The 25764-nt window shown below is 39.8% G+C and overlaps 1 protein-coding gene across 1 annotated transcript; it reads left to right on the top strand.

Moving 5' to 3' along the window:
• The first annotated feature begins 9686 nt into the window (after positions 1 to 9686).
• LOC137287413 (beta-porphyranase A-like) lies at positions 9687 to 12649 on the top strand. The gene is made up of 3 exons (XM_067819681.1): positions 9687 to 9956; positions 10429 to 10567; positions 11160 to 12649. Exons 1-3 carry the CDS (start codon positions 9717 to 9719, stop codon positions 12647 to 12649), a joined length of 1869 nt encoding a protein of 622 aa, XP_067675782.1. The 5' UTR covers positions 9687 to 9716.
• The last annotated feature ends 13115 nt before the right edge of the window (positions 12650 to 25764 follow it).

The raw sequence follows: 25764 nt of genomic DNA, 5'->3' as shown, positions 1-25764 counted from the left end.
AAATCGGATTGAACACACAGTTATAGGCAGGGTTCGATTCATAAGAATATAATTTAGTAATGTATTGTAATAACAATTTTATACGAAGTTGTGTAAGAGATGGTTTAACGGCCTCAACGTAGAGACTGATAATAGGTGAAGTTCTGAAAGACAAGAAATATCAAACTCATCCACAAAAAGTGATCCGTCAATGGAATCGCTTAAAACCTTGGATAAACTGTTGGTCTTAATACTAGATAATGTGACAGACAAAATACTGCCTTGTGGAACACCCTGATCCTGCTTATAATGGTCAGACGGGGTTGAACCCACTCGGACTGTCTGTCGGTTAAAAACTGAGATACATAATGAGGTAAACGACCTCTCAACCCAACATCACGTAAATCCTTTACAACGCCATGCTTCCAGGTGGTGTGAAAGAATATCGATACTGCATGTTGTTTATTTACAATAACATTTTTGACAAAGGATTCTTAACGTACCAAATGATCATTGGTACTTCTGTTCTTCTGCACACTGAATATTTGTAATGAGGTTATTGGTTTCCAGATACCAAATTAATCTGATATTTACCATTCGCCCCATGGTTTTACAGACACAACTGGTGAGAGATATCGACGGATCTGTTATTCGACGGATCTGTATGATCCCTGCAAGGTTTTGGTAATGGGACCACAATGGCATTACGCCATGAAGGAGGAAATTTTCCAGATGTCCATATTTTATCAAATATATCTAAATGTGTGACCAGACATGGTTCAGGCAAGTGTTCCAGAAGCTGATAATGATAATCACCCGCTGCAGTGTCATGAGGTTGCTCACACGCTGTGTATAATTCATGTAATGAAAAGACTTCATTATAATCTTAACCATTATTGGAATCGAAATTATGTTTTTTTCTTTTACTCTTGTTTCAGATATTTCTGAAACGCAGCTACATAACTTGCCGATGAAGAATTTTTGGCAAGTGTTTCGCCAATTTTATTTCCAATTTGAGATTTGTCAGTAATCAAATTATCACAATCTTTTAGATGGTGAACTGAAGATTTGGAATCTTTGCCTTCAATATTTTTAACCATGTTCCATACCTTGGATATTGACGTGCGTGAATTAATCCTGGAGACATAGTTCCTCCAAGATCGCCGTTTGTTTTGTTTCAAGGTACGGCGGGCTTTCGAAATGAGTATTTTAAACTTATTTAAGTTGTGGACAGTTGGAAATAATGTTCTGGCTTTTCCTCGCTTTTCTGGCTTGCCTACAATCGGAATTGAACCATGGTTGCAGTACATGTGGAGAGGTAGAGGACCTTGGTATGGACTCATCACCTATTTCATTTAAAGTGTCAGAAAAAAACCCAAACAGGATCAGATACATCACTGAAACATTCCGGCCTTAGTTTAGATGTGCATAACATTTTAAAGAAGGACCAGTCTGCCTTGGAGAAATTTCATCTAGTACAAGATGGAGAATCAGATGGATTAATTTCTGATAAGATAGTTGGAAAATGGTCACTTCCACAGAGGTCATTGTGGACTGACCAATCAAATTCATGTAAGAGGTTTGAGTCTGCAAGAGACAAATCTAGACAAGAGTAAGTTGCAGGATGCAGAAGTGCTGAAATCGACATTATATATACACGTTATTGGAGACAAAGTCTTCCAGTAATGTACCTTTAGAGTTTGTGTTTGTACCACACCAAAGCTGGTTATGGCCACTGAGATCACCCGTTACAATGCAAGGTTTAGGAAGTTGGTCATATAGAGCTTGAAGATCAGACTGCTGGGGTGCTGAAGCATAGTGTAAATAGAGCATAGTGTAAAGGTGACGTGAAGAGTTAGTCTCACTACAACATCTAGCAGATTCGTCGTGAGTGTTACAGGACTATGGATAACATCCTGCTGGACAAGGATTGAAGATCCTCCAGTGGCTCTGTCACCCGGAGGTGAAAAATAATTATATGCAACGAACTGTCGTAAATTAAAAGTGTCCGTCTGCTTCAAATGGGTTGCCTGCAGACAGAAAGCTGAAAGTGCATATTCATCACTGTACTATTTTATTGGAATAAACTATCTTTTTGGTGGGTCGATTGGGGATCTACCCCATACCCTTTTGGAGGGCGACAAGCTATGTGCCCGAGGATGGATGTTATCAGATACATCCATATCTTCCAGTGATCCAAACTTATTTAATAGTGTCCGATCTAGATTTCACTTTTGTTTTTCCAGTCTGTTTCTCATTTGGCTCAGGTTGCGGTCGAGGTTGCTGGGAGAGGTTCTACTGGGCAGAAAGTGATTTTTCAGCTTGTGTGGACTGCTCAGGAGAAACAAGTTCAGAAGCGTCAGTGTTTATCCATATCAACAGGCAGGAGACAGCATAATTACTGGTGAAGTATTTTCCTTTAGGTTTGCTTCTGATGGTTTTCTGGTGATGGAGGCATATGTTTCAATAGGATCAGTTGACCAAAGGTTTGGGGATGTACAAATCAACATTAACATTGCAGTAACCTGCCCTGATTGCTTTTGGCGCATTTGGTGCAGAAAACGAAAATAGATACGTGTTAGTTGGAACAACGTCATCATTTTTCCGCAAATAGACGGTCTCGATCTCTTACAATACCTTTACTGGTGTTCAGAGTTCTATGTGCAGAGACCTTATCCGGAACTCCATCAAACATGTCAGTGGACAGCAGGTTGGTTGCTTGTTGTTTTCTATTACATTCAAGCAACAGAGATCCTGAACGCAAGCGTTTCACGTGTTTAATTTCTCCTGCTATTCCGTGGACACCCTTTGATATAGCAAACGGATTCAGCTTTAATGGAGTTTGATCAAGAGTTTCAAGAATTAGGAAACGAGGCCAGTAATCAATGGATTTCGAAGGTCGCTGTTCATCATAATCATTGTCAAGTTGACGTTGTTGCTTTTTTCTTTTTTTTTTTTTTGCTTGGGGTTTGGTATTCCATGTTAAGTGTTAAGTGGTAATGATACGTCATCCGGGCTCCCCACCCACCACGGAGTAGTATCATAAGGACAATGCTAAAACCAAACGGATCTCCACCTTGCAGCACCAAGGATACCCGGATGATATACTCCATCAGAAAAATTAAGAAATTAATAGTTCCGCCAGATTGGTCCATGAACCACCGGCGTCTGGTCATACGACTCTAGGCAAAAATATACATAAAATGATGCATTTGAAATTACAATCTCAAAATAGCCAAGCATGAAAAATCAAATTAACAGTTTCATAAATTTTGAGCATTACATAGTTGTAGCTCAGGGCTTGGCGTGACCGATTCTACCACCCGTCTAGCTGAAGTAAGGGCCAAAGTGGTGTGTTGAGCAAAAGGAACAATGTTCAAGCTCCCACTGCCCTCAACCACCAGACTACCGTCTTCCACCAACACGGGACGCAACCCACGGCAAACAGGTTGCCCAGTTTGGTCGCCTCGTACGACCAGCAATAGGGTGCTGTGGACACATTCTGCCCCGGGTCCACACGGGAGAAGTGCACTTAGCGCTACCCAGCACCCACCACGAGGAGGTGGCTCTTCACGGGTGCTTCCACATAATGCTATCAGTTTTAACTTCAAATGCTAGTTTTAAATTCTAACTGTAATATTCTAATTATCTTACTGTCCTTCATCCTTTACGCAAGGATTGAACAGAGCGGCACGAATACGGTAAAGTACTAAATTCTACTTCAATAGCCTAATTGGGATTACTAGGCTAAATCATTTTTTCAACGATATTATATTTTTGACAAAAAAAGCAGAACGGTTTTAAGTGAGTTTTGCAGTTTCTGTGTGTCATACTACAGCTATATTTGAAGCAGTACATATTTCTCATAAATATGTCTCGGTGCACAGAAAATTGAACTTAAGTAGAGGAAGTGTTCGAGATCGGACGAAGTGTCTTTCGTTTATGAGTGAGGAGGAAACTGTAGCTGAACTGGGAACGCAGGGTGCCACACCTGTGAAGTGTGTCACAAAAAAGCAAGACAACAATATAATACAAACAAATACCTACCTGTTTACATTTAACTGTCCGACCATTCCAAAGTCTATTAAAACTGGTTATTTCAACATTGCAGTGGACGTATACGTGCTTAATCCACTCAGATGTTACAAATGCCAAAGATTTGAGCATGGTACTAAGTCTTGTCATGCAAAGAGTTCCGTTTGCTACCGTTGCGGTGGCACTTATGAGAGTTCTGAATGAATGAATCATGCAGATGTGTCAACTGGTGCATGCAGTCTCATCTAAATCATGACCTTTGAACGAGAATCCAAAATACTGAAAATTAAACATACAAACAGTGTTTCTTACCACGAAGCAAAATGTTTTCATCTCTGACTTCGTCTATTTCTTACTCAGCTGTAGTTTCCTCTAGCCCTCTACCTGTTGCCAAATCCTCCAGAGTTTCTACTCAATGCCAAACGTCGATCAGTTGGGTGAATGATGATCAAATCATTCTGGAACAAGTTCCTTCTGAAGTGGACACATCCTTATCCGAAACACAAACAGATGTCCAACTGACCAACACTCAGACAATGTTAAAAGAGAAACTCCAGTACAAGTGTCGAAAACAGAAAAGAAACAAATGAGAAGAAAGGCTAGGGCCATACAAAACTTGGAAGTGCATTCTTCTCCCTCAGCCCCTGCCTCGGTTCAAAATCGATTTGAACCTTTGGACATGGAGGTCAGCCCTCCAGTCTCTACTCAAGGGAGTAGGCGATCACCTCGTTCACCAGTTACACCACCATGAACGGTTATCAGCCAGTAATCCAGTGGAACTGCAGAGGACTTTGGAACAATTTCAATGATTTGCAATTGTTATCACAAGTTACCATCGGTATTTTGCTTACAGGAAACATATTTAAAAAGTACAGATCAGCTGAAAATCAGACACTATGATTCGTATCATTTCCTTTCACCTACGGGGCTGGGGCAACCGGGGGGGCTTCAATACTAGTAAGACAAGGCATAATTCACAGTCCTGTTTCTCTCAACACACCTCTTCAAGCTGTGGCTATTCAATACGCACATTGGTTTCAATTTGTGCATTCCTCTTTACATTCCTCCATCTTATTCTCTTCTCTTCTTGAGCTTCAAACACTCTATGACCAGCTCCCAAAGCCTTGTATTATAATGGGCAATCTAAACGCACATAATCCTCTTTTGTATGAAGTACGCATACCAGCAGTAGGGGAAAGATTTTGGAACATTTTTTGTTCGCCAATGATTTGTGTATTTTGAATGATACTTCTAAAACATATTTACATCCTAGTACTGGCGCATACTCTTCATTGATTTTTGACTTACAGACACAACTCTGCCTAATGAATTTGAATGGTCAGTTCATGATGACCTCTGTGGTAGTGATCATTTCCCTACCCTTCTACAACCTGTAAAGACCCGTGAAGCTCCTGGAGTAGAATAGGCCTTCAGCAACCCATGCTTGCCATAAAAGGCGACTATGCTTGTCGTAAGAGGCGACTAACGGGATCGGGTGGTCAGGCTCGCTGACGTGGTTGACACGTCATCGGTTCCCAATTGCGCAGATCGATGTTGTTGATCACTGGATAGTCTGGTCCACACTCGATTATTTGCACACCGCCACCATATAGTTGGTATATTATTGAGTGCAGCGTATAACTAAACTCACTCACTCACTCACTACAACCTGTACATCCTACTGATGTTCCTCCATCATCACGACGGAACTTTACAAGGGCAACTGGCACTCTGAGGGTGCGGGTTCGAATCCCGGATCGGCCTCAACTAAAAAAGGTACTGGAATTTGTACTCTACTATGAAAGTGAAATCCCAAATATGACATATGTTCTAAACTGATCTTTATACGAAACACTATGTAGAGAAAAACTGATCCTATGAAATGCTTTTCCCATGCACTAACCACTATAGCCAATGAGTGTATTCCGAAGTCCTATGTGGTTCCCCACATCCGTAAACCATGGTTCAACAACGACTGCAAGCAAGCTAGGAAGGCAAGGAAAAGGGCGCAGAATTATCACCATCCTATGGCCCATAATGTCAACAAATTTACAATCTTAAATGCTAACACGCGGCGTACCTTCATACAGCATAAACGCCAATCTTTGCAAAATTATGTATCTAGAATCAATTCACGTACGCCAAAGAATAAGGTATGGAACATGATCCAGAAAGTCAAGAAAAATTGCAGTACCATTGACCATTTGTTTCGATTAGAGTCATTTGTAAAAAAATGCAGTTATCAATTACCGACATGGAGAGTCTACCTTTTTTACTTTGAAACGTATTGGCATGCGACAATACATGGAAATGTGGCATTTAAAAGCATTTACATGATTTTGGATTACGAGGCGTTTTGCCTAAGTTCATATCCGAGTTTTTAACAGGCAATTTTTTGACAGGCAATTTCAAGTCCGAGTGGGATCTACCCTGTGTGATCATTTATTCTCAGGATCAGGGTATCCCACAAGGCAGCATTTTATCTGTCACATTGTTCAGCATTAAAATTAATAGTCTCTCTAAGGTTTTAAATGATTCCATTGATAGGGATCTTTTTGTGGATGATTTTAACATTTCATGTCGTGGCAAAAATGTGAATACTATTGAAAGGCAGATACACTTATGTCTAATTTAGAATTCATAAATGCATATGGTCGTTAGAAAATGGATTTAAATTTATAAGTTAGAAACAAATTGTGTCCACTTCTGTAGGAAATACAAATCTCACAGAGACCCAGACTTAGTTTTAGATGGCACACCTATACAGGTTGTAAAGGAAGCTAAATTCCTATTAAATTTTTTATCACCACTTGACCTTTTTACCGCACATAAAGTATTTGAAAAATAAATGCCTGAAAGCCCTACACTTGCTGAAAGTTGTTGCGAATTCTATGTAGGGAGGGGATCAGAAAACTCCCCTTCAATTATACAGGGCATTAATCCCTTCCAAACTTGATTATGGTTCCATCGTATATGGTGGAGCCTGCAAAAGCAACCTGGAAATACTTGACTCAATTCACCATCAAGGTCTGAGACTGTGTCTTGGATCTTTCCATACTTCTCCTATTGCCAGTCTTTATGTAGAGACTGATGAGCCATCTTTAAACCAGCGCCGCATATAATTATTGTTACAATACGTCACAAAACTCTATTCTAGAGAGTCTTACCTTGCATATAACTGTGTTTTTAATCCTCTTTATGAGGATTTGTACAACAAAAAGTCTTCTCCTGTTCGGGCGGTTGGGTAGCCTAATGGTTAAAGCGTTCGCTCGCCACGCCGAAGACCAGGGTTCGATTGCCCATATGGGTACAGTGTGTGAAGCCCATTTTCACTCACTCACTCCTGTTCCGCCTCTAGGGCACAGAATTAAACCATTTATTTCTTCTGCCGGCATTGAGCTGGAAAGTATATCTCCTTCCCGTCTTCTTTCTTCTCATCCTTGGCAGTTGGTTAGGCCACAAATTGATCTAACATTAACATCACTGAAAAAATCAGAAACTAATGAATTACAATATAAACAAGGATATAATCAATTAATACATAAATGTAGCAATTATACATCGTTATTTACAGATGGGTCCAAGGACGGTGGCGCAGTAGCTTGTGCCACTGTCATTGGATCCAGAACAATATCTTTCTAGATTACCGGATAGCAACTCTATTTTCACAGCTGAAGCAAACGCCTCATTAACGGCTCTTAAATATATCCAGAAACATCCTAAACATAAACATTACATAACCTATTCAGACTCTCGTTCTTGTCTTCAGGCTATTAAAAACTTATCATGTAAACATCCACTTTTAATAAAATTTATTGAGTAATGATCTAGCTACTGGCCAATACGACATTGTCTTTTGTTGGTTACCCAGTCACGTAGGCATTTCTGGTATGACAATGACTGATGTTGCTGCCCAGGCAGCTCTCAACAAATCTGTGACACCACTTCTTATTGTATACTCAGACTGTAAAGCCACCATTAGATCTGTTATCCCTGATCTGATGCAGAAGAAGTGGGGCACCCAGGCGGGTATAAAGAAATTACATGAAATGAAACCCTACATTGGTTATACCTACTTGGGCTGTCAGTCTAGATTTGAAGAGGTCATCATGCGACGATGCCGTATTGGTACACAAGATACACACCTGTTTAAAGGTGAGGATCCTCCGTTTTGTATCCCCTGTCATCAGAGAGTCACGGCCAAGCATATCTTGCTTGACTGTGTTGAATTCTCCATCACAAGGGTTACATATTTCAATGTCAAAATGTGAAGGATCTTTTTACCACTGTTAGTTCTCATTTAATTATTGGTTTTTTAAAAGAAATTGATTTCATGATTGAATTTTTATAAATGTGTTGTAGACAGGTTTATTTCAATGATTGGTAGTATAAATTAGCAACTGGTATTGTTAGTGGCTGTATCCTCAAAGGGGGTTAAAGTATCGCAAAATTATTGTCCTCCTGAGAGGGTACGTATGTCCCCAAACGTTTCCCAGTTTAATTTTTGCTTACCCGAGTTCAAACGTAGTATATTTGTTCTTTTAAAAAAATTAGCTAAACTTTCGTACAATCGCCAGCGGCTGAAGGAATGGTGTAAATCCATCTAGGCTCCATGCCGGTAGCAAAGGTACTGGACCCTGGTATGGTGATCTACCTTAAATTGTTGGCGGTCTATAGCCCGTATTTATATTGTATCCTCCTCTAGAGTTAAATTGTTTTAGATTTAATTACTAGTTTTACATACCTATCTGTGATAGTCTAGTTGTTTTACTGCTCTTCGTTGACAGATTTTTTAACCATTCTCTCTTATGTATATTATTAATGGTTCTCGTCACGATATGGCTGCAATATTGCCGATGTGACGTTAAATATTAACTCACTCTCATAAAAATGTCATTTTGTTTGGATTGATAATCCAACACTCTATTCATGTGGTCAGAAGGTTTCACCTCGTTCTTCTGTGTTAATGATTCCTCTGTTACCAGATCAAGACCAGTGGCTACATCATCAACGACAGCTGAAAATGTTTCCAATGAAAATTACGTAGCAATCAGCTCCTTAATCTGCTTTGACATAACAATGAATGAACGTAAATATATTTTTCTTGCAATTTTTCTTTTATTCGGAAAGCGGACGATGTTTTGATTTTGTTCGACTGAATATTACTTTGTTTTAATGCTTTATTTGAATTATTTTTGTATGCATTCACACTTGTTTGTGTTATCATTTTGGATTTTATTCTGAAAGCAGACGATATTTTGATTTTGTTTGACTGAATATTGGTTTTAATGCTTTTGCTTTTTTTGTATGAACACCTATTATTTTTTTGTGTATGAACACCTACTATTTCCCCAAGTAATGAGTCCGGACCATCATTATTAAATAAATCTTCAAAGGTCCGTCAGTATAATCTATCGATGTACTTGAAGTTAGTTTAGTGAAGGTCATCCCGGTGGGAGGGCGAAAATAGCGCATTCCCTAAACCATGTATATTCATGTAGAATCAGATACAAAATAGTCAAACCACAAACGAACCTAAATAACAGCTGACACTGTGCAGCTGATCACGCTCCACGAGTGTGGTGTAGCTGCAATATGCCAGTGATACCTTATCAGCGGCAAACATCTGAGCTATTTAAGACACCGCGTCTCCAACTGAACTAATTATTACCTTTGTTGGGAAGCACTGCAGACCAAGGAAAATGAAACTGACGCCAGTTGCTTTCATTTTGAGTCTATCAATAACTACTGTATACAGTAACACGACTGTGACCATTCACCCTCAGTGGCTGGCACAGGGAGGTAATCTTCGCTATGAGCCTGACAGATGGAGCAAGCACAATGGTCTCGAACATGAATACCTGATACCAAGTTGTCGCAGTATTCGAACTGACAGTGGACGCTGGATGAACAGAGATGTACATGACAATCTCTTTCAAGATGTGAGATTTCTGTTCCTTTGTACGCGTGTGTACAACATTTGTTGGACGAGATGTTGAATCCGGTCTTCTGCATTATGACACTATAACCATTGTATATTATATTGTCTTTACATGCATGACATCATGTTCTTTGCATTGAATTTCTGTTTATCCATGTAAGCCCTATCGAAGCGATCTACATATTAGTAATTGAAGTCATTGATCCGTCACTTGGATAGACGTTAATTTCAGGATGACCGGTGATTAGGTTTGGGTTTGTTACGTGTCTGGAACGTCTGCTGGTGTTTGAATTGAAGTAAATTAAATTTACTTGCTCAGATGTTATGGAACAGGCATGTGTATATTGTTTGTGATATTTTGGTATAATCTTCCTTTTGCTTTAAACACGATTAGAAGCATTTGCATTAGTATTAATATGCAATTTCAACCAATTTTTAGGGACGGTCATCCATGGAAATCGTTTATTTTGTAGTGGCCACAGGACCCTAATCGTAGTGGCTACCCAGACCCGAACTACCTGAAGAACGTCACCAAGCAGCAGGAACTGTTCTCCGTGTACCTTGCCAACATTAACAGGGGTTACACGAACGACATGATCATGGTGTCAACATGTAAGTGCATAATCCTGAAAACAAGAAATGTATACTGGGGTTTCCTATTCTCTCTGTACTTACGGATATCAGCTGAAAAAATAATGCAAAAGAATGCGTGTTGTTTTTAAATGAAGCGATTCCCCCTCAAACATCTGCATCTATCAGTTCCTTGATCCATCAGCTGTATTGCCACTCTTGAGCTCGATGGAAACAAGGTCGTCCGCCACTGATGAGGCTTCTCCTTTTCTCGCGGTATTACGAGAAAGTAACGTTATGAGGAATCCTGTCAGAAAGGGAGGGAAAAGGTTATGATTTGTCCGAGTTGGTAAAAACTCACCAATAGGCGTTACATCGCAAACTTTAATCATTCGAACTCTTGGGCCACTTTCTAGTTACTGGTCAGTTACCGCTGAGTACCAGGCGATCTTGGCAGAAATACTTGTTTACCGCGAAAATAGGAGACAACCTTATCCTGCTACGTATACGTGATATGAGTATCAGTAGTCATGAGGCATCCATATCGGAATTAAATATCCGGGTACATTTCGATGAAAGCGTCAACATCACTGCAGCAGTATGAATTCATGGGTTGTTTGTTAATATGTTTCAGCGCTTAACTGGCCAACCTGGATCAACCAGTCAGAACATCAAGGTCATTTTCCCAACAACGTAGATGCTGCTGCAGAGTTCATTACGCTAATGGTGCAAGGAGTTTATGACTACACCCAAGGTCAGATCCCGCCCTACTTTGAGGTCGTCAATGAACCAGATGTTAAATGGGATATCATGAATTTCACCACTACTGTCAGCAGCTACCACAAAGCAGTTGCTGAGAAACTCCATTCCAGATTTAACATCAAAGTGGCTGGTCCAACAATGACAGGATATCATACCGAAGTAGACAAAAATAACTTCTCCTTCTGGCCAAAATTGGTACAGTTTCTGGATATCACATTAGATCAGTTAGATGTATTTTCCTTTCATTCATACAACTCCCTGGTCGTTTCGGGGAAAACTCACAAATTCACTGGCAATAACGAAGCGCGTCTGGTAGCATTTATTGACCTCCTTGAAAGCTATGTCCATCGAAAGAAAGGAACAAGTATCCCCATTATTATTAGTGAATATGGTCGCGGGCTAGTAAAGGGTATTAGCAGATATGCTCCATCGGGCATAGTCGATTTTTCAACAATTTATTGCATCAATGGCCACCGATTCACCCAATTTGGTCTCCGAGAATACATTGATAGAACAGTTGTATTTTTGTTGGACAACGAACAACGTCCAGGACATGACAGTCTCAACTATTCGCTTTTCACCCAACATGGTAACGCCACACGTTTGGTCGACGTTTTCAAGTTTTGGAACAACTTCACGTCTGCGTATGCCTTCATCAGAACCTCCAGCCAATCGGATGGACAGGAACGAACTGTGTCCCCTCTAGCAATGGCCAGTCCCTTGAACAATGAAACCGTCATTCTCCTTCACAGCTATTCACAACAGTCGCAAACCGTCAAGCTAATTTTCCAAGACGACTGGATCACACCGACCACGGGCGAGGCTACTTGTATCACCATCAAGGACAACTGGTATCCAGTCATCACCTTCAACGAACCCTTTGACATCGGGAAAACTCAAGGACTGGTTGAACTTCCTCCTGAAGCAACGTGTCGCTTTACATTTAAGATTCCGTCAAACCAACAGCCAAAAGTCACTCTCAATGAAACGACATATTATGGAGCAGATGTTATCATACCTATCAAGGACAACATCGCTGTTACAACCATCTCACTTGCGCTTGGGGAAATCCAAAGTGCGTATCTGCGAGTTTCAACTAGTTGGCTCACTACTGAAACCAACTATGTGAAATCTGTTACCCTCAACAGCCAAACTCTTGACTCCTTCTTCAAGCTGTATGACTCAGATAGACACAACAGTGACGTATATACCAACATGGATGTTTGGGAGTTTGAGGTCCCTGCCACTTTGTTGAACTCTACTTCTGTCCAGATCCAGGTTAATTTCTCCAACAAGGAGAACGGTTATGTGACTTCGGTAGCCCTTGTCACTGCCAGACTTGTCCCATCCGACATGAAATGATTCTGAAATAGCATTGCAATGATTTGATTAAAGAGAACGTTATTGTTATAAAGTGTCATGCATATTTTTGGTTCAAGTGCTAATATTAAAACAGCCAACATGGGGAGAACGGTTATGTGACCCCGGTAACCCCTGTCACTACCAGACTCGTGCTTTCTGACATTATGTGATATGATGCTCAAAAAAGCATTGCATTGATTTCAGTCAAAAGAACAAATGTTACGTATCATGTATCATGCATGCCTGTTTTCACACCAGTACTGAGGTATTCAGTGACAAGTGTATGCCAGCTACAGAGCAATATTTTTAAGCCAGTTAACTGTTAAATTCGTACATGACCATTTCTAAGTGTAGTTCGAACCGATAATGTTATTTGGGAGTGGTATTTCCTTATTAGCATAAGGTGGTTTTGGACAATTATTGTTACCGCAGGACAGATGATGAACTCACTATATATTGAGTTACTCTGCGTTTGTTCCAAAGGACGACTTGATAATCTTTCAGCAGTTCTCACATGGTAAAGCGATGTGTGTTTCGGATTGTGAAGATTCCAGTACCGTTTCTGAGACAGATGCTTCTGGACAATTAAAGCAAGCTTGATTCGATTCATTTCGTATACTATACAACATGGAGCAATTAACCTTATATCCCGGTCATCTGCAACGTTCGCTTACTCATGGAACCCATATACTGTATGTGTAGGCGACACCTTAGGAGTTTAGAGTTTTGGTATTCTTCATATACACCGCAGTCATGTGTAATGCGGTCATGGTATATTTCTGCATCATCATGGAGGGATACATTTCTTCTTGAGACCTTGCAAAATACATCTTTGTCTTAGCCATAAAGCAGTGATTGATAACCATCGACAGGTGAGGTAAAAAAACAAACGCTTGCGCTCTGAATTACTGGGGGTTAAAGTACTGTACACTTATTGTTACAATCATTATCTTCCTGAAAGGGTACTTAAGTGCCAAAACTTTACAGTCGTTTTAAGCTTACCAGGATTTCAAAACGTAGCGTGCTTGTTGTTTTAGTTTTCGCTAACATTTCTTACAATCGCTAGCAGCTGAAGGGATGATGTAAATCCAATTGGGATCAATGTAGGTAGCAATCTACCTTCAGTTATTGGCAATTTATAACCAGGTTTTATATTGTACTATCCACATAGTGAGTGAGTGAGTGAGTGAGTGAGTGAGTTAATATTTAACGTCACATCGGCAATATTGCAGCCATATCGTGACGAGGACGATTAATTATAGAAATACAAATGAATTAATAACACATACATTGTAAAAACCTGTCAACGAAGGACATTAAAACTAACTAGAATATCACAGAAAAGAATGTAAAACTAGTCATTAGACCTGAAACAATGTATCTATAGAGGACAGAACAATATAAAAATGAGCTATAGGTTGGCAACAACTGAAGGTAGATTACCATACTAAGGACCATGGGGACTTACAGTACATTTGTTTTCTGCATGGACCCTAGATAGATTTTCATCATCCCTTCAGCTGTTAGCAATTTAGACAAATGTAGCCATACAGTAAAAGAACACTTATTTTACGACTAAACACCTGGAAAACTTAACTTTACTTCAAACGTTTGGGGACTTAAGGAGGACAATTATTTTACAGTACTTCAACCTCCTTTGAGGGTACAACCACTAACTAATTTAATCTTCTAATTATAAAATATTGATCTATTTACAATTAAATTAAGAAATGTAATTCCTTTAAAACTGAAATAATTAAACGAGGACTAATATTGCTAAAATGATCCTTCATAGTTCGTGAAATAAAATGCTGATCCCTTGTGATGGAATACTCAACACAGTCAAGCAGGATATGCTTGACAAGGAATACAAAACGGAGGATCCTCACCTTTAAACAAATACTTATGTGTATATCTTGTGTGGCCAATACGGCATCGTCGTAAAATAACCTCTTCATATCCGGACTGACAACCCAAGTAGGTGCAACCAATACACGGTTTTATTTCATGTAATATATTTATACCTGCTTGGGTGTCCCATTTCTTCTGCATCAGATCACGGATGTAAGTTCGAATGCTAGCTTTGTAATCAGAGTATGGAATAAGAAGTGGTGTCACAAATGTGTTGAGTGCTGCTATGGCAGCAAGATAGGCCATCATGTTACCAGAAATGACTACGTGGCTGTGTAACAACAAAGGACGACGTCGTACTGGCCAGTAGCAAGATCATTATCAAGTTCAATAATTTCTATTAAAAGTGGATGCTTACGTATACATGATAATTTTTTAATTGCCTGAAGACAAGAAAGAGAGTCTGAATAGGTTATGTATTGTTTATGTTTAGGGTGAATATATTTGAATATATTTAAGAGCCACTGATATGGCGTTAGCTTCAGCTGTGAAAATAGACCTGCTATCCGGTAGTCTAGAAGATATTGTTCTGGATCCAATGACAGTGGCACAAGCCACTGCGCCACCGTTCTTTGCCCCGTCTGTGAATAAGGATTTGTAATTGTTATATTTGTTTATTAAATGATGATATTCTTGTTTATGTTGTAAGAAATAAATGGTTTAATTCTGTGCTCTAGAGGCGGAACAAGAGAAGACGTTTTGTTATACAAATCCTCATAAATCGGATTGAACACACAGTTATAGGCAGGGTTAGATTCATTAGAATATAATTTAGTAATGTATTGTAATAGCAATTTTATACGAAGTTGTGTAAGAGATGGTTTAACGGCCTCAACGTAGAGACTGATAATAGGTGAAGTTCTGAAAGACAAGAAATATCAAACTCATCCACAAAAAGTGACCCGTCAATGGAATCACTTAAAACATTGGATAAACTGTTGGTCTTAATACTAGATAATGTGACAGACAAAATATTGCCTTGTGGAACACCCTGATCCTGCTTATAATGGTCAGACAGGATTGAACCCACTCGGACTGCCTGTCGGTTAAAAACTGAGATACATAATGAGGTAAACGACCTCTCAACCCAACATCACGTAAATCCTTTACAATGCCATGCTTCCAGGTGGTGTGAAAGAATATCGATACTGCATGTTGTTTATTTACAATAACATTTTTGACAAAGGATTCTGAACGTACCAAATGATCATTGGTACTTCTGTTCTTCTGCACACTGAATATTTGTAATGAGGTTATTGGTTTCCAGATACCAAATTAATCTAATATTTACCATTCGCCCCATGGTTTTACAGACACAACTGGTGAGAGATATCGACGGATCTGTAATTCGACGGATCTGTATGATCCCTGCAAGGTTTTGGTAATGGGACCACAATGGCATTACGCCATGAAGGAGGAAATTTTCCAGATGTCCATATTTTATCAAATATATCTAAATGTGTGACCAGACATGGTTCAGGCAAGTGTTCCAGAAGCTGATAATGATAATCACCCGCTGCAGTGTCATGAGGTTGCTCAAGCGCTGTGTATAATTCATGTAATGAAAAGACTTCATTATAATCTTAACCATTATTGGAATCGAAATTAAGTTTTGTTTTTTTTACTCTTGTTTCAGATATTTCTGAAACGCAGCTACATAACTTGCCGATGAAGAATTTTTGGCAAGTGTTTCGCCAATTTTATTTACAATTTGAGATTTGTCAGTAATCAAATTATCACAATCTTTTAGATGGTGAACTGAAGATTTGGAACCTTTGCCTTCAATATTTTTAACCATGTTCCATACCTTGGATATTGACGTGCGTGAATTAATCCTGGAGACATAGTTCCTCCAAGATCGCCGTTTGTTTTGTTTCAAGGTACGACGGGCTTTCGAAATGAGTATTTTAAACTTATTTAAGTTGTGGACAGTTGGATGATGGCGGAAATAATGTTCTGGCTTTTCCTCGCTTTTCTGGCTTGCCTACAATCGGAATTGAACCATGGTTTCAGTACATGTGGAGAGGTAGAGGACCTTGGTATGGACTCATCACCTATTTCATTTAAAGTGTCAGAAAAAAACCCAAACAGGATCAGATACATCACTGAAACATTCCGGCCTTAGTTTAGATGTGCATAACATTTTAAAGAAGGACCAGTCTGCCTTGGAGAAATTTCATCTAGTACAAGATGGAGAATCAGATGGATTAATTTCTGATAAGATAGTTGGAAAATGGTCACTTCCACAGAGGTCATTGTGGACTGACCAATCAAATTCATGTAAGAGGTTTGAGTCTGCAAGAGACAAATCTAGACAAGAGTAAGTTGCAGGATGCAGAAGTGCTGAAATCGTCATTATATATACACAAGTCGTTATTGGAGACAAAGTCTTCCAGTAATTTACCTTTAGAGTTTGTGTTTGTACCACACCAAAGCTGGTTATGGCCACTGAGATCACCCGTTACAATGCAAGGTTTAGGAAGTTGGTCATATAGAGCTTGAAGATCAGACTGCTGGGGTGCTGAAGCATAGTGTAAATAGAGCATAGTGTAAAGGTGACGTGAAGAGTTAGTCTCACTACAACATCTAGCAGATTCGTCGTGAGTGTTACAGGACTATGGATAACATCCTGCTTGACAAGGATTGAAGATCCTCCAGTGGCTCTGTCACCCGGAGGTGAAAAATAATTATATGCAACGAACTGTCGTAAATTAAAAGTGTCCGTCTGCTTCAAATGGGTTGCCTGCAGACAGAAAGCTGAAAGTGCATATTCATCACTGTACTATTTTATTGGAATAGAAATTGGAATCTTTTTGGTGGGTCGATTGGGGATCTACCCCATACCCTTTTGGAGGGCGACAAGCTATGTGCCCGAGGATGGATGTTATCAGATACATCCATATCTTCCAGTGATCCAAACTTATTTAATAGTGTCCGATATAGATTTGATTTTTGTTTTTCCAGTCTGTTTCTCATTTGGCTCAGGTTGCGGTCGAGGTTGCTGGGAGAGGTTCTACTGAGCAGAAAGTGATTTTTCAGCTTGTGTTGATTGCTCAGGAGAAAGTTCAGAAGCGTCAGTGTTTATCCATATCAACAGGCAGGAGACAGCATAATTACTGGTGAAGTATTTTCCTTTAGGTTTGCTTCTGATGGTTTTCTGGTGATGGAGGCATATGTTTCAATAGGATCAGTTGACCAAAGGTTTGGGGATGTACAAATCAACGTTAACATTGCAGTAACCTGCCCTGATTGCTTTTGGCGCATTTGGTGCAGAAAACGAAAATAGATACGTGTTTGTTGGAACAACGTCATCATTTTTTCGCAAATAGACGGTCTCGATCTCTTACAATACCTTTACTGGTGTTCAGAGTTCTATGTGCAGAGACCTTATCCGAAACTCCATCAAACATGTCAGTGGACAGCAGGTTGGTTGCTTGTTGTTTTCTATTACATTCAAGCAACAGAGATCCTGAACGCAAGCGTTTCACGTGTTTAATTTCTCCTGCTATTCCGTGGACACCCTTTGATATAGCAAACGGATTCAGCTTTAATGGAGTTTGATCAAGAGTTTCAAGAATTAGGAAACGAGGCCAGTAATCAATGGATTTCGAAGGTCGCTGTTCATCATAATCATTGTCAAGTTGTTTTTTTTTGCTTGGGGTTTGGTATTCCATGTTAAGTGTTAAGTGGTAATGATACGTCATCCGGGCTCCCCACCCACCACGGGGTAGTATCACAAGGACAATGCTAAAACCAAACGGATCTCCACCTTGCAGCACCAAGGATACCCGGATGATATACTCCATCAGAAAAATTAAGAAAATATATCATCTATTATAGTTCCGCCAGATTGGTCCATGAACCACCGGCTTCTGGGCATACGACTCTAGGCAAAAATATACATAAAATGATGCATTTGAAATTACAATCTCAAAATAGCCAAGCATGAAAAATCAAATTAACGGTTTCATAAATTTTGAGCATTACATAGTTGTAGCTCAGGGCTTGGCGTGACCGATTCTACCACCCGTCTAGGTGAAGTAAGGGCCAAAGTGGTGTGTTGAGCAAAAGGAACAATGTTCAAGCTCCCACTGCCCTCAACCACCAGACTACCGTCTTCCACCAACACGGGACGCAACCCACGGCAAACAGGTTGCCCAGTTTGGTCGCCAGCAATGGGGTGCTGTGGACACATTCTGCCCCGGGTCCACACGGGAGAAGTGCACTTAGCGCTACCCAGCACCCACCATGAGGAGGTGGCTCTTCACGGGTGCTTCCACATAATGCTATCAGTTTTAACTTCCAATGCTAGTTTTAAATTATAACTGTAATATTCTAATAATCTTACTGTCCTTCATCCTTTACGAAAGGATTGAACAGAGCGGCACGAATACGGTAAAGTACTAAATTCTACTTCAATAGCCTAATTGGGATTACTAGGCTAAATCATTTTTTCAACGATATTATATTTTTGACAAAAAAAGCAGAACGGTTTTAAGTGAGTTTTGCAGTTTCTGTGTGTCATACTACAGCTATATTTGAAGCAGTACATATTTCTCATAAATATGTCTCGGTGCACAGAACATTGAACTTAAGTAGAGGAAGTGTTCGAGATCGGACGAAGTGTCTTTCGTTTATGAGTGAGGAGGAAACTGTAGCTGAACTGGGAACGCAGGGTGCCACACCTGTGGAGTGTGTCACAAAAAAGCAAGACAACAATATAATACAAACAAATACCTACCTGTTTACATTTAACTGTCCGACCATTCCAAAGTCTATTAAAACTGGTTATTTCAACATTGCAGTGGACCTATACGTGCTTAATCCACTCAGATGTTACAAATGCCAAAGATTTGAGCATGGTACTAAGTCTTGTCATGCAAAGAGTTCCGTTTGCTACCGTTGCGGTGGCACTTATGAGAGTTCTGAATGAATGAATCATGCAGATGTGTCAACTGGTGCATGCAGTCTCATCTAAATCATGACCTGTCTTTGAACGAGAATCCAAAATACTGAAAATTAAACATACAAACAGTGTTTCTTACCACGAAGCAAAATGTTTTCATCTCTGACTTCGTCTATTTCTTACTCAGCTGTAGTTTCCTCTAGCCCTCTACCTGTTGCCAAATCCTCCAGAGTTTCTACTCAATGCCAAACGTCGATCGGTTGGGTGAATGATGATCAAATCATTCTGGAACAAGTTCCTTCTGAAGTGGACACATCCTTATCCGAAACACAAACAGATGTCCAACTGACCAACACTCAGACAATGTTAAAAGAGAAACTCCAGTACAAGTGTCGAAAACAGAAAAGAAGCAAATGAGAAGAAAGGCTAGGGCCATACAAAACTTGGAAGTGCATTCTTCTCCCTCAGCCCCTGCTTCGGTTCAAAATCGATTTGAACCTTTGGACATGGAGGTCAGCCCTCCAGTCTCTACTCAAGGGAGTAGGCGATCACCTCGTTCACCAGTTACACCACCATGAACGGTTATCAGCCAGTAATCCAGTGGAACTGCAGAGGACTTTGGAACAATTTCAATGATTTGCAATTGTTATCACAAGTTACCATCGGTATTTTGCTTACAGGAAACATATTTAAAACGTACAGATCAGCTGAAAATCAGACACTATGATTCGTATCATTTCCTTTCACCTACGGGGCTGGGGCAACCGGGGGGGCTTCAATACTAGTAAGACAAGGCATAATTCACAGTCCTGTTTCTCTCAACACACCTCTTCAAGCTGTGGCTATTCAATACGCACATTGTTTTCAATTTGTGCTCTCTTTACATTCCTCCATCTTATTCTCTTCTCTTCTTGAGCTTCAAACACTCTATGACCAGCTCCCAAAGCCTTGTATTATAATGGGCAATCTAAACGCACATAATCCTCTTATGTATGAAGTACGCATACCAGCAGTAGGGGAAAGATTTTGGAACATTTTTTGTTCGCCAATGATTTGTGTATTTTGAATGATACTTCTAAAACATATTTACATCCTAGTACTGGCGCATACTCTTCATTGATTTTTGACTTACAGACACAACTCTGCCTAATGAATTTGAATGGTCAGTTCATGATGACCTCTGTGGTAGTGATCATTTCCCTACCATTCTACAACCTGTGAAGACCCGTGAAGCTCCTGGGGTAGAATAGGCCTTCAGCAACCCATGCTTGCCATAAAAGGCGACTATGCTTGTCGTAAGAGGCGACTAACGGGATCGGGTGGTCAGGCTCGCTGACGTGGTTGACACGTCATCGGTCCCCAATTGCGCAGATCGATGTTGTTGATCACTGGATAGTCTGGTCCAGACTCGATTATTTGCACACCGCCACCATATAGTTGGTATATTGTTGAGTGCAGCCTATAACTAAACTCACTCACTCACTCACTCACTACAACCTGTACATCCTACTGATGTTCCTTCATCATCACGATGGAACTTTACAAGGGCAACTGGCACTCTGAGGGTGCGGGTTCGAATCCCGGATGGGCCTCAACTAAAAACGGTACTGGAATTTGTACTCTACTATGAAAGTGAAATCCCAAATATGACATATGTTCTAAACTGATCTTTATACGAAACACTATGTAGAGAAAAACTGATCCTATGAAATGCTTTTCCCATGCACTAACCACTATAGCCAATGAGTGTATTCCGAAGTCCTATGTGGTTCCCCACATCCGTAAACCATGGTTCAACAACGACTGCAAGCAAGCTAGGAAGGCAAGGAAAAGGGCGCAGAATTATCACCATCCTATGGCCCATAATGTCAACAAATTTACAATCTTAAATGCTAACACGCGGCGTACCTTCATACAGCATAAACGCCAATCTTTGCAAAATTATGTATCTAGAATCAATTCACGTACGCCAAAGAATAAGGTATGGAACATGATCCAGAAAGTCAAGAAAAATCGCAGTACCATTGACCATTTGTTTCGATTAGAGTCATTTGTAAAAAAAATGCAGTTATCAATTACCGACATGGAGAGTCTACCTTTTTTACTTTGAAACGTATTGGCATACGACAATACATGGAAATGTGGCATTTAAAAACAATTACATGATTTTGGATTACGAGGCCTTTTGCCTAAGTTCATATCCGAGTTTTTAACAGGCAATTTTTTGACAGGCAATTTCAAGTCCGAGTGGGATCTACCCTGTCTGATCATTATTATCAGGATCAGGGTATCCCACAAGGCAGCATTTTATCTGTCACATTGTTCAGCATTAAAATTAATAGTCTCTCTCAGCAACATATGTCATATTTGGGATTTCACTTTCTTAGTAAAGTACAAATTCTAGTACTTTTTTCGGTTGAGTCCCATCCGGGATTCGAACCCGCACCCTCAGAGTCAGGCACCTAATCGCCAGCACACAAAGTCAGCCGCCTAGCCCGCTCAACCACCGCGACTTCCACAAAAATGAAAGTCGGACAACTGGTAGTCTAGACTGCGTACTTTGTGTACCCCTCTGATGAGTGTAAATTGGCACGGCTCCCACGGCCGAAAGCTATGATTACACGATGCCATTTAGAAAGTGGTCAAATGCAACATATGTCATATTTGGGATTTCACTTTCTTAGTCTTAGCTAGGCGGCTGACTTTGTGTGCTGGCGATTAGGTGCCTGACTCTGAGTCCCGGATGGGACTCAACCGAAAAAAGTACTAGAATTTGTACTTTACTAAGAAAGTGAAATCCCAAATATGACATATGTTGCATTTGACCACTTTCTAAATGGCATCGTGTAATCATAGCTTTCGGCCGTGGGAGCCGTGCCAAGTTACACTCATCAGAGGGGTACACAAAGTACGCAGTCTAGACTACCAGTTGTCCGACTTTCATTTTTGTGGAAGTCGCGGTGGTTGAGCGGGCTAGGCGGCTGACTTTGTGTGCTGGCGATTAGGTGCCTGACTCTGAGGGTGCGGGTTCGAATCCCGGATGGGACTCAACCGAAAAAAGTACTAGAATTTGTACTTTACTAAGAAAGTGAAATCCCAAATATGACATATGTTGCATTTGACCACTTTCTAAATGGCATCGTGTAATCATAGTCTCTCTAAGGTTTTAAATGATTCCATTGATAGGGATCTTTTTGTGGATGATTTTAACATTTCATGTCGTGGCAAAAAATGTGAATACTATTGAAAGGCAGATACACTTATGTCTAATTGTAGAATTCATAAATGGTCGTTAGAAAATGGATTTAAATTTATAAGTTAGAAACAAATTGTGTCCACTTCTGTAGGAAATACAAATCTCACAGAGACCCAGACTTAGTTTTAGATGGCACACCTATACAGGTTGTAAAGGAAGCTAAATTCCTAATAAATTTTTTATCACCACTTGACCTTTTTACCGCACATAAAGTATTTGAAAAATAAATGCCTGAAGGCCCTACACTTGCTGAAAGTTGTTGCGAATTCTATGTAGGGAGGGGATCAGAAAACTCCCCTTCAATTATACAGGGCATTAATCCCTTCCAAACTTGATTATGGTTCCATCGTATATGGTGGAGCCTGCAAAAGCAGCCTAGAAATACTTGACTCAATTCACCATCAAGGTCTGAGACTGTGTCTTGGATCTTTCCATACTTCTCCTATTGCCAGTCTTTATGTAGAGGCTGATGAGCCATCTTTAAACCAGCGCCGCATATAATTATCGTTACAATACGTCACAAAACTCTATTCTAGAGAGTCTTACCTTGCATATAACTGTGTTTTTAATCCTCTTTATGAGGATTTGTACAACAAAAAGTCTTCTCCTGTCCGGGCGGTTGGGTAGCCTAATGGTTAAAGCGTTCGCTCGCCACGCCGAAGACCAGGGTTCGATTGCCCATATGGGTACAGTGTGTGAAGCCCATTTTCTGGTGTGGAATATTGCTAAAAAGCGGCGTAAAACTAAACTCACTCACTCACTCACTCACTCCTGTTCCGCCTCTAGGGCACAGAATTAAACCATTTATTTCTTCTGCCGGCATTGAGCTGGAAAGTATATCTCCTTCCCGTCTTCTTTCTTCTCATCCTTGGCAGTTGGTTAGGCCACAAATTGATCTAACATTAACATCATTGAAAAAATCAGAAACTAATGAATTACAATATAGACAAGGATATAATCAATTAATACATAAATGTAGCAATTATACATCCTTATTTACAGATGGGTCAAAGGACGGTGGCGCAGTAGCTTGTGCCACTGTCATTGGATCCAGAACAATATCTTTCTAGATTACCGGATAACAGCTCTATTTTCACTGCTGGAGCAAACGCCTCATTAACGGCTCTTAAATATATCCAGAAACATCCTAAACATAAACATTACATAACCTATTCAGACTCTCGTTCTTGTCTTCAGGCTATTAAAAACTTATCATGTAAACATCCACTTTTAATAAAATTTATTGAGTAATGATCTAGCTACTGGCCAATACGACATTGTCTTTTGTTGGTTACCCAGTCACGTAGGCATTTCTGGTATGACAATGACTGATGTTGCTGCCCAGGCAGCTCTCAACAAATCTGTGACACCACTTCTTATTGTATACTCAGACTGTAAAGCCACCATTAGATCTTTTATCCCTGATCTGATGCAGAAGAAGTGGGACACCCAGGCGGGTATAAAGAAATTACATGAAATGAAACCCTACATTGGTTATACCTACATGAAATGAAACCCTACATTGGTTATACCTACTTGGGCTGTCAGTCTAGATTTGAAGAGGTCATCATGCGACGATGCCGTATTGGTACACAAGATACACACCTGTTTAAAGGTGAGGATCCTCCGTTTTGTATCCCCTGTCATCAGAGAGTCACGGCCAAGCATATCTTGCTTGACTGTGTTGAATTCTCCATCACAAGGGTTACATATTTCAATGTCAAAATGTGAAGGATCTTTTTACCACTGTTAGTTCTCATTTAATTATTGGGTTTTTAAAAGAAATTGATTTCATGATTGAATTTTTATTAATGTGTTGTAGATAGGTTTATTTCAATGATTGGTAGTATAAATTAGCAACTGGTATTGTTAGTGGCTGTATCCTCAAAGGGGGTTAAAGTATCGCAAAATTATTGTCCTCCTGAGAGGGTACGTATGTCCCCAAACGTTTCCCAGTTTAATTTTTGCTTACCCGAGTTCAAACGTAGTATATTTGTTCTTTTAAAAAAATTAGCTAAACTTTCGTACAATCGCCAGCGGCTGAAGGAATGGTGTAAATCCATCTAGGCTCCATGCCGGTAGCAAAGGTACTGCAAGCCCCCATGGACCCTGGTATGGTGATCTACCTTAAATTGTTGGCGGTCTATAGCCCGTATTTATATTGTATCCTCCTCTAGAGTTAAATTGTTTTAGATTTAATTACTAGTTTTACATACCTATCTGTGATAGTCTAGTTGTTTTACTGCCCTTCGTTGACAGATTTTTTAACCATTCTCTCTTATGTATATTATTAATGGTTCTCGTCACGATATGGCTGCAATATTGCCGATGTGACGTTAAATATTAACTCACTCTCATAAAAATGTCATTTTGTTTGGATTGATAATCCAACACTCTATTCATGTGGTCAGAAGGTTTCACCTCGTTCTTCTGTGTTAATGATTTCTCTGTTACCAGATCAAGACCAGTGGCTACATCATCAACGACAGCTGAAAATGTTTCCAATGAAAATTACGTAGCAATCAGCTCCTTAATCTGCTTTGACATAACAATGAATGAACGTAAATATATTTTTCTTGCAATTTTTCTTTTATTCGGAAAGCGGACGATGTTTTGATTTTGTTCGACTGAATATTACTTTGTTTTAATGCTTTATTTGAATTATTTTTGTATGCATTCACACTTGTTTGTGTTATCATTTTGGATTTTATTCTGAAAGCAGACGATATTTTGATTTTGTTTGACTGAATATTGGTTTTAATGGTTTTGCTTTTTTTTGCATGAACACCTATTATTTTTTTGTGTATGAACACCTACTATTTCCCCAAGTAATGAGTCCGGACCATCATCATTAAATAAATCTTCAAAGGTCCGTCAGTATAAATGCCGTAATCTATCGATGTACTTGAAGTTAGTTTAGTGAAGGTCATCCCGGTGGGAGGGCGAAAATAGCGCATTCCCTAAACCATGTATATTCATGTAGAATCAGATACAAAATAGTCAAACCACAAACGAACCTAAATAACAGCTGACACTGTGCAG

This window comes from Haliotis asinina, chromosome 6 (genome assembly GCF_037392515.1).
Source record: "Haliotis asinina isolate JCU_RB_2024 chromosome 6, JCU_Hal_asi_v2, whole genome shotgun sequence".
Lineage (NCBI taxonomy): Eukaryota > Metazoa > Mollusca > Gastropoda > Lepetellida > Haliotidae > Haliotis > Haliotis asinina.
The sequence above is the reverse complement of the archived record's forward strand: the minus strand, read 5'-3'. Positions and strand labels throughout refer to the sequence as shown.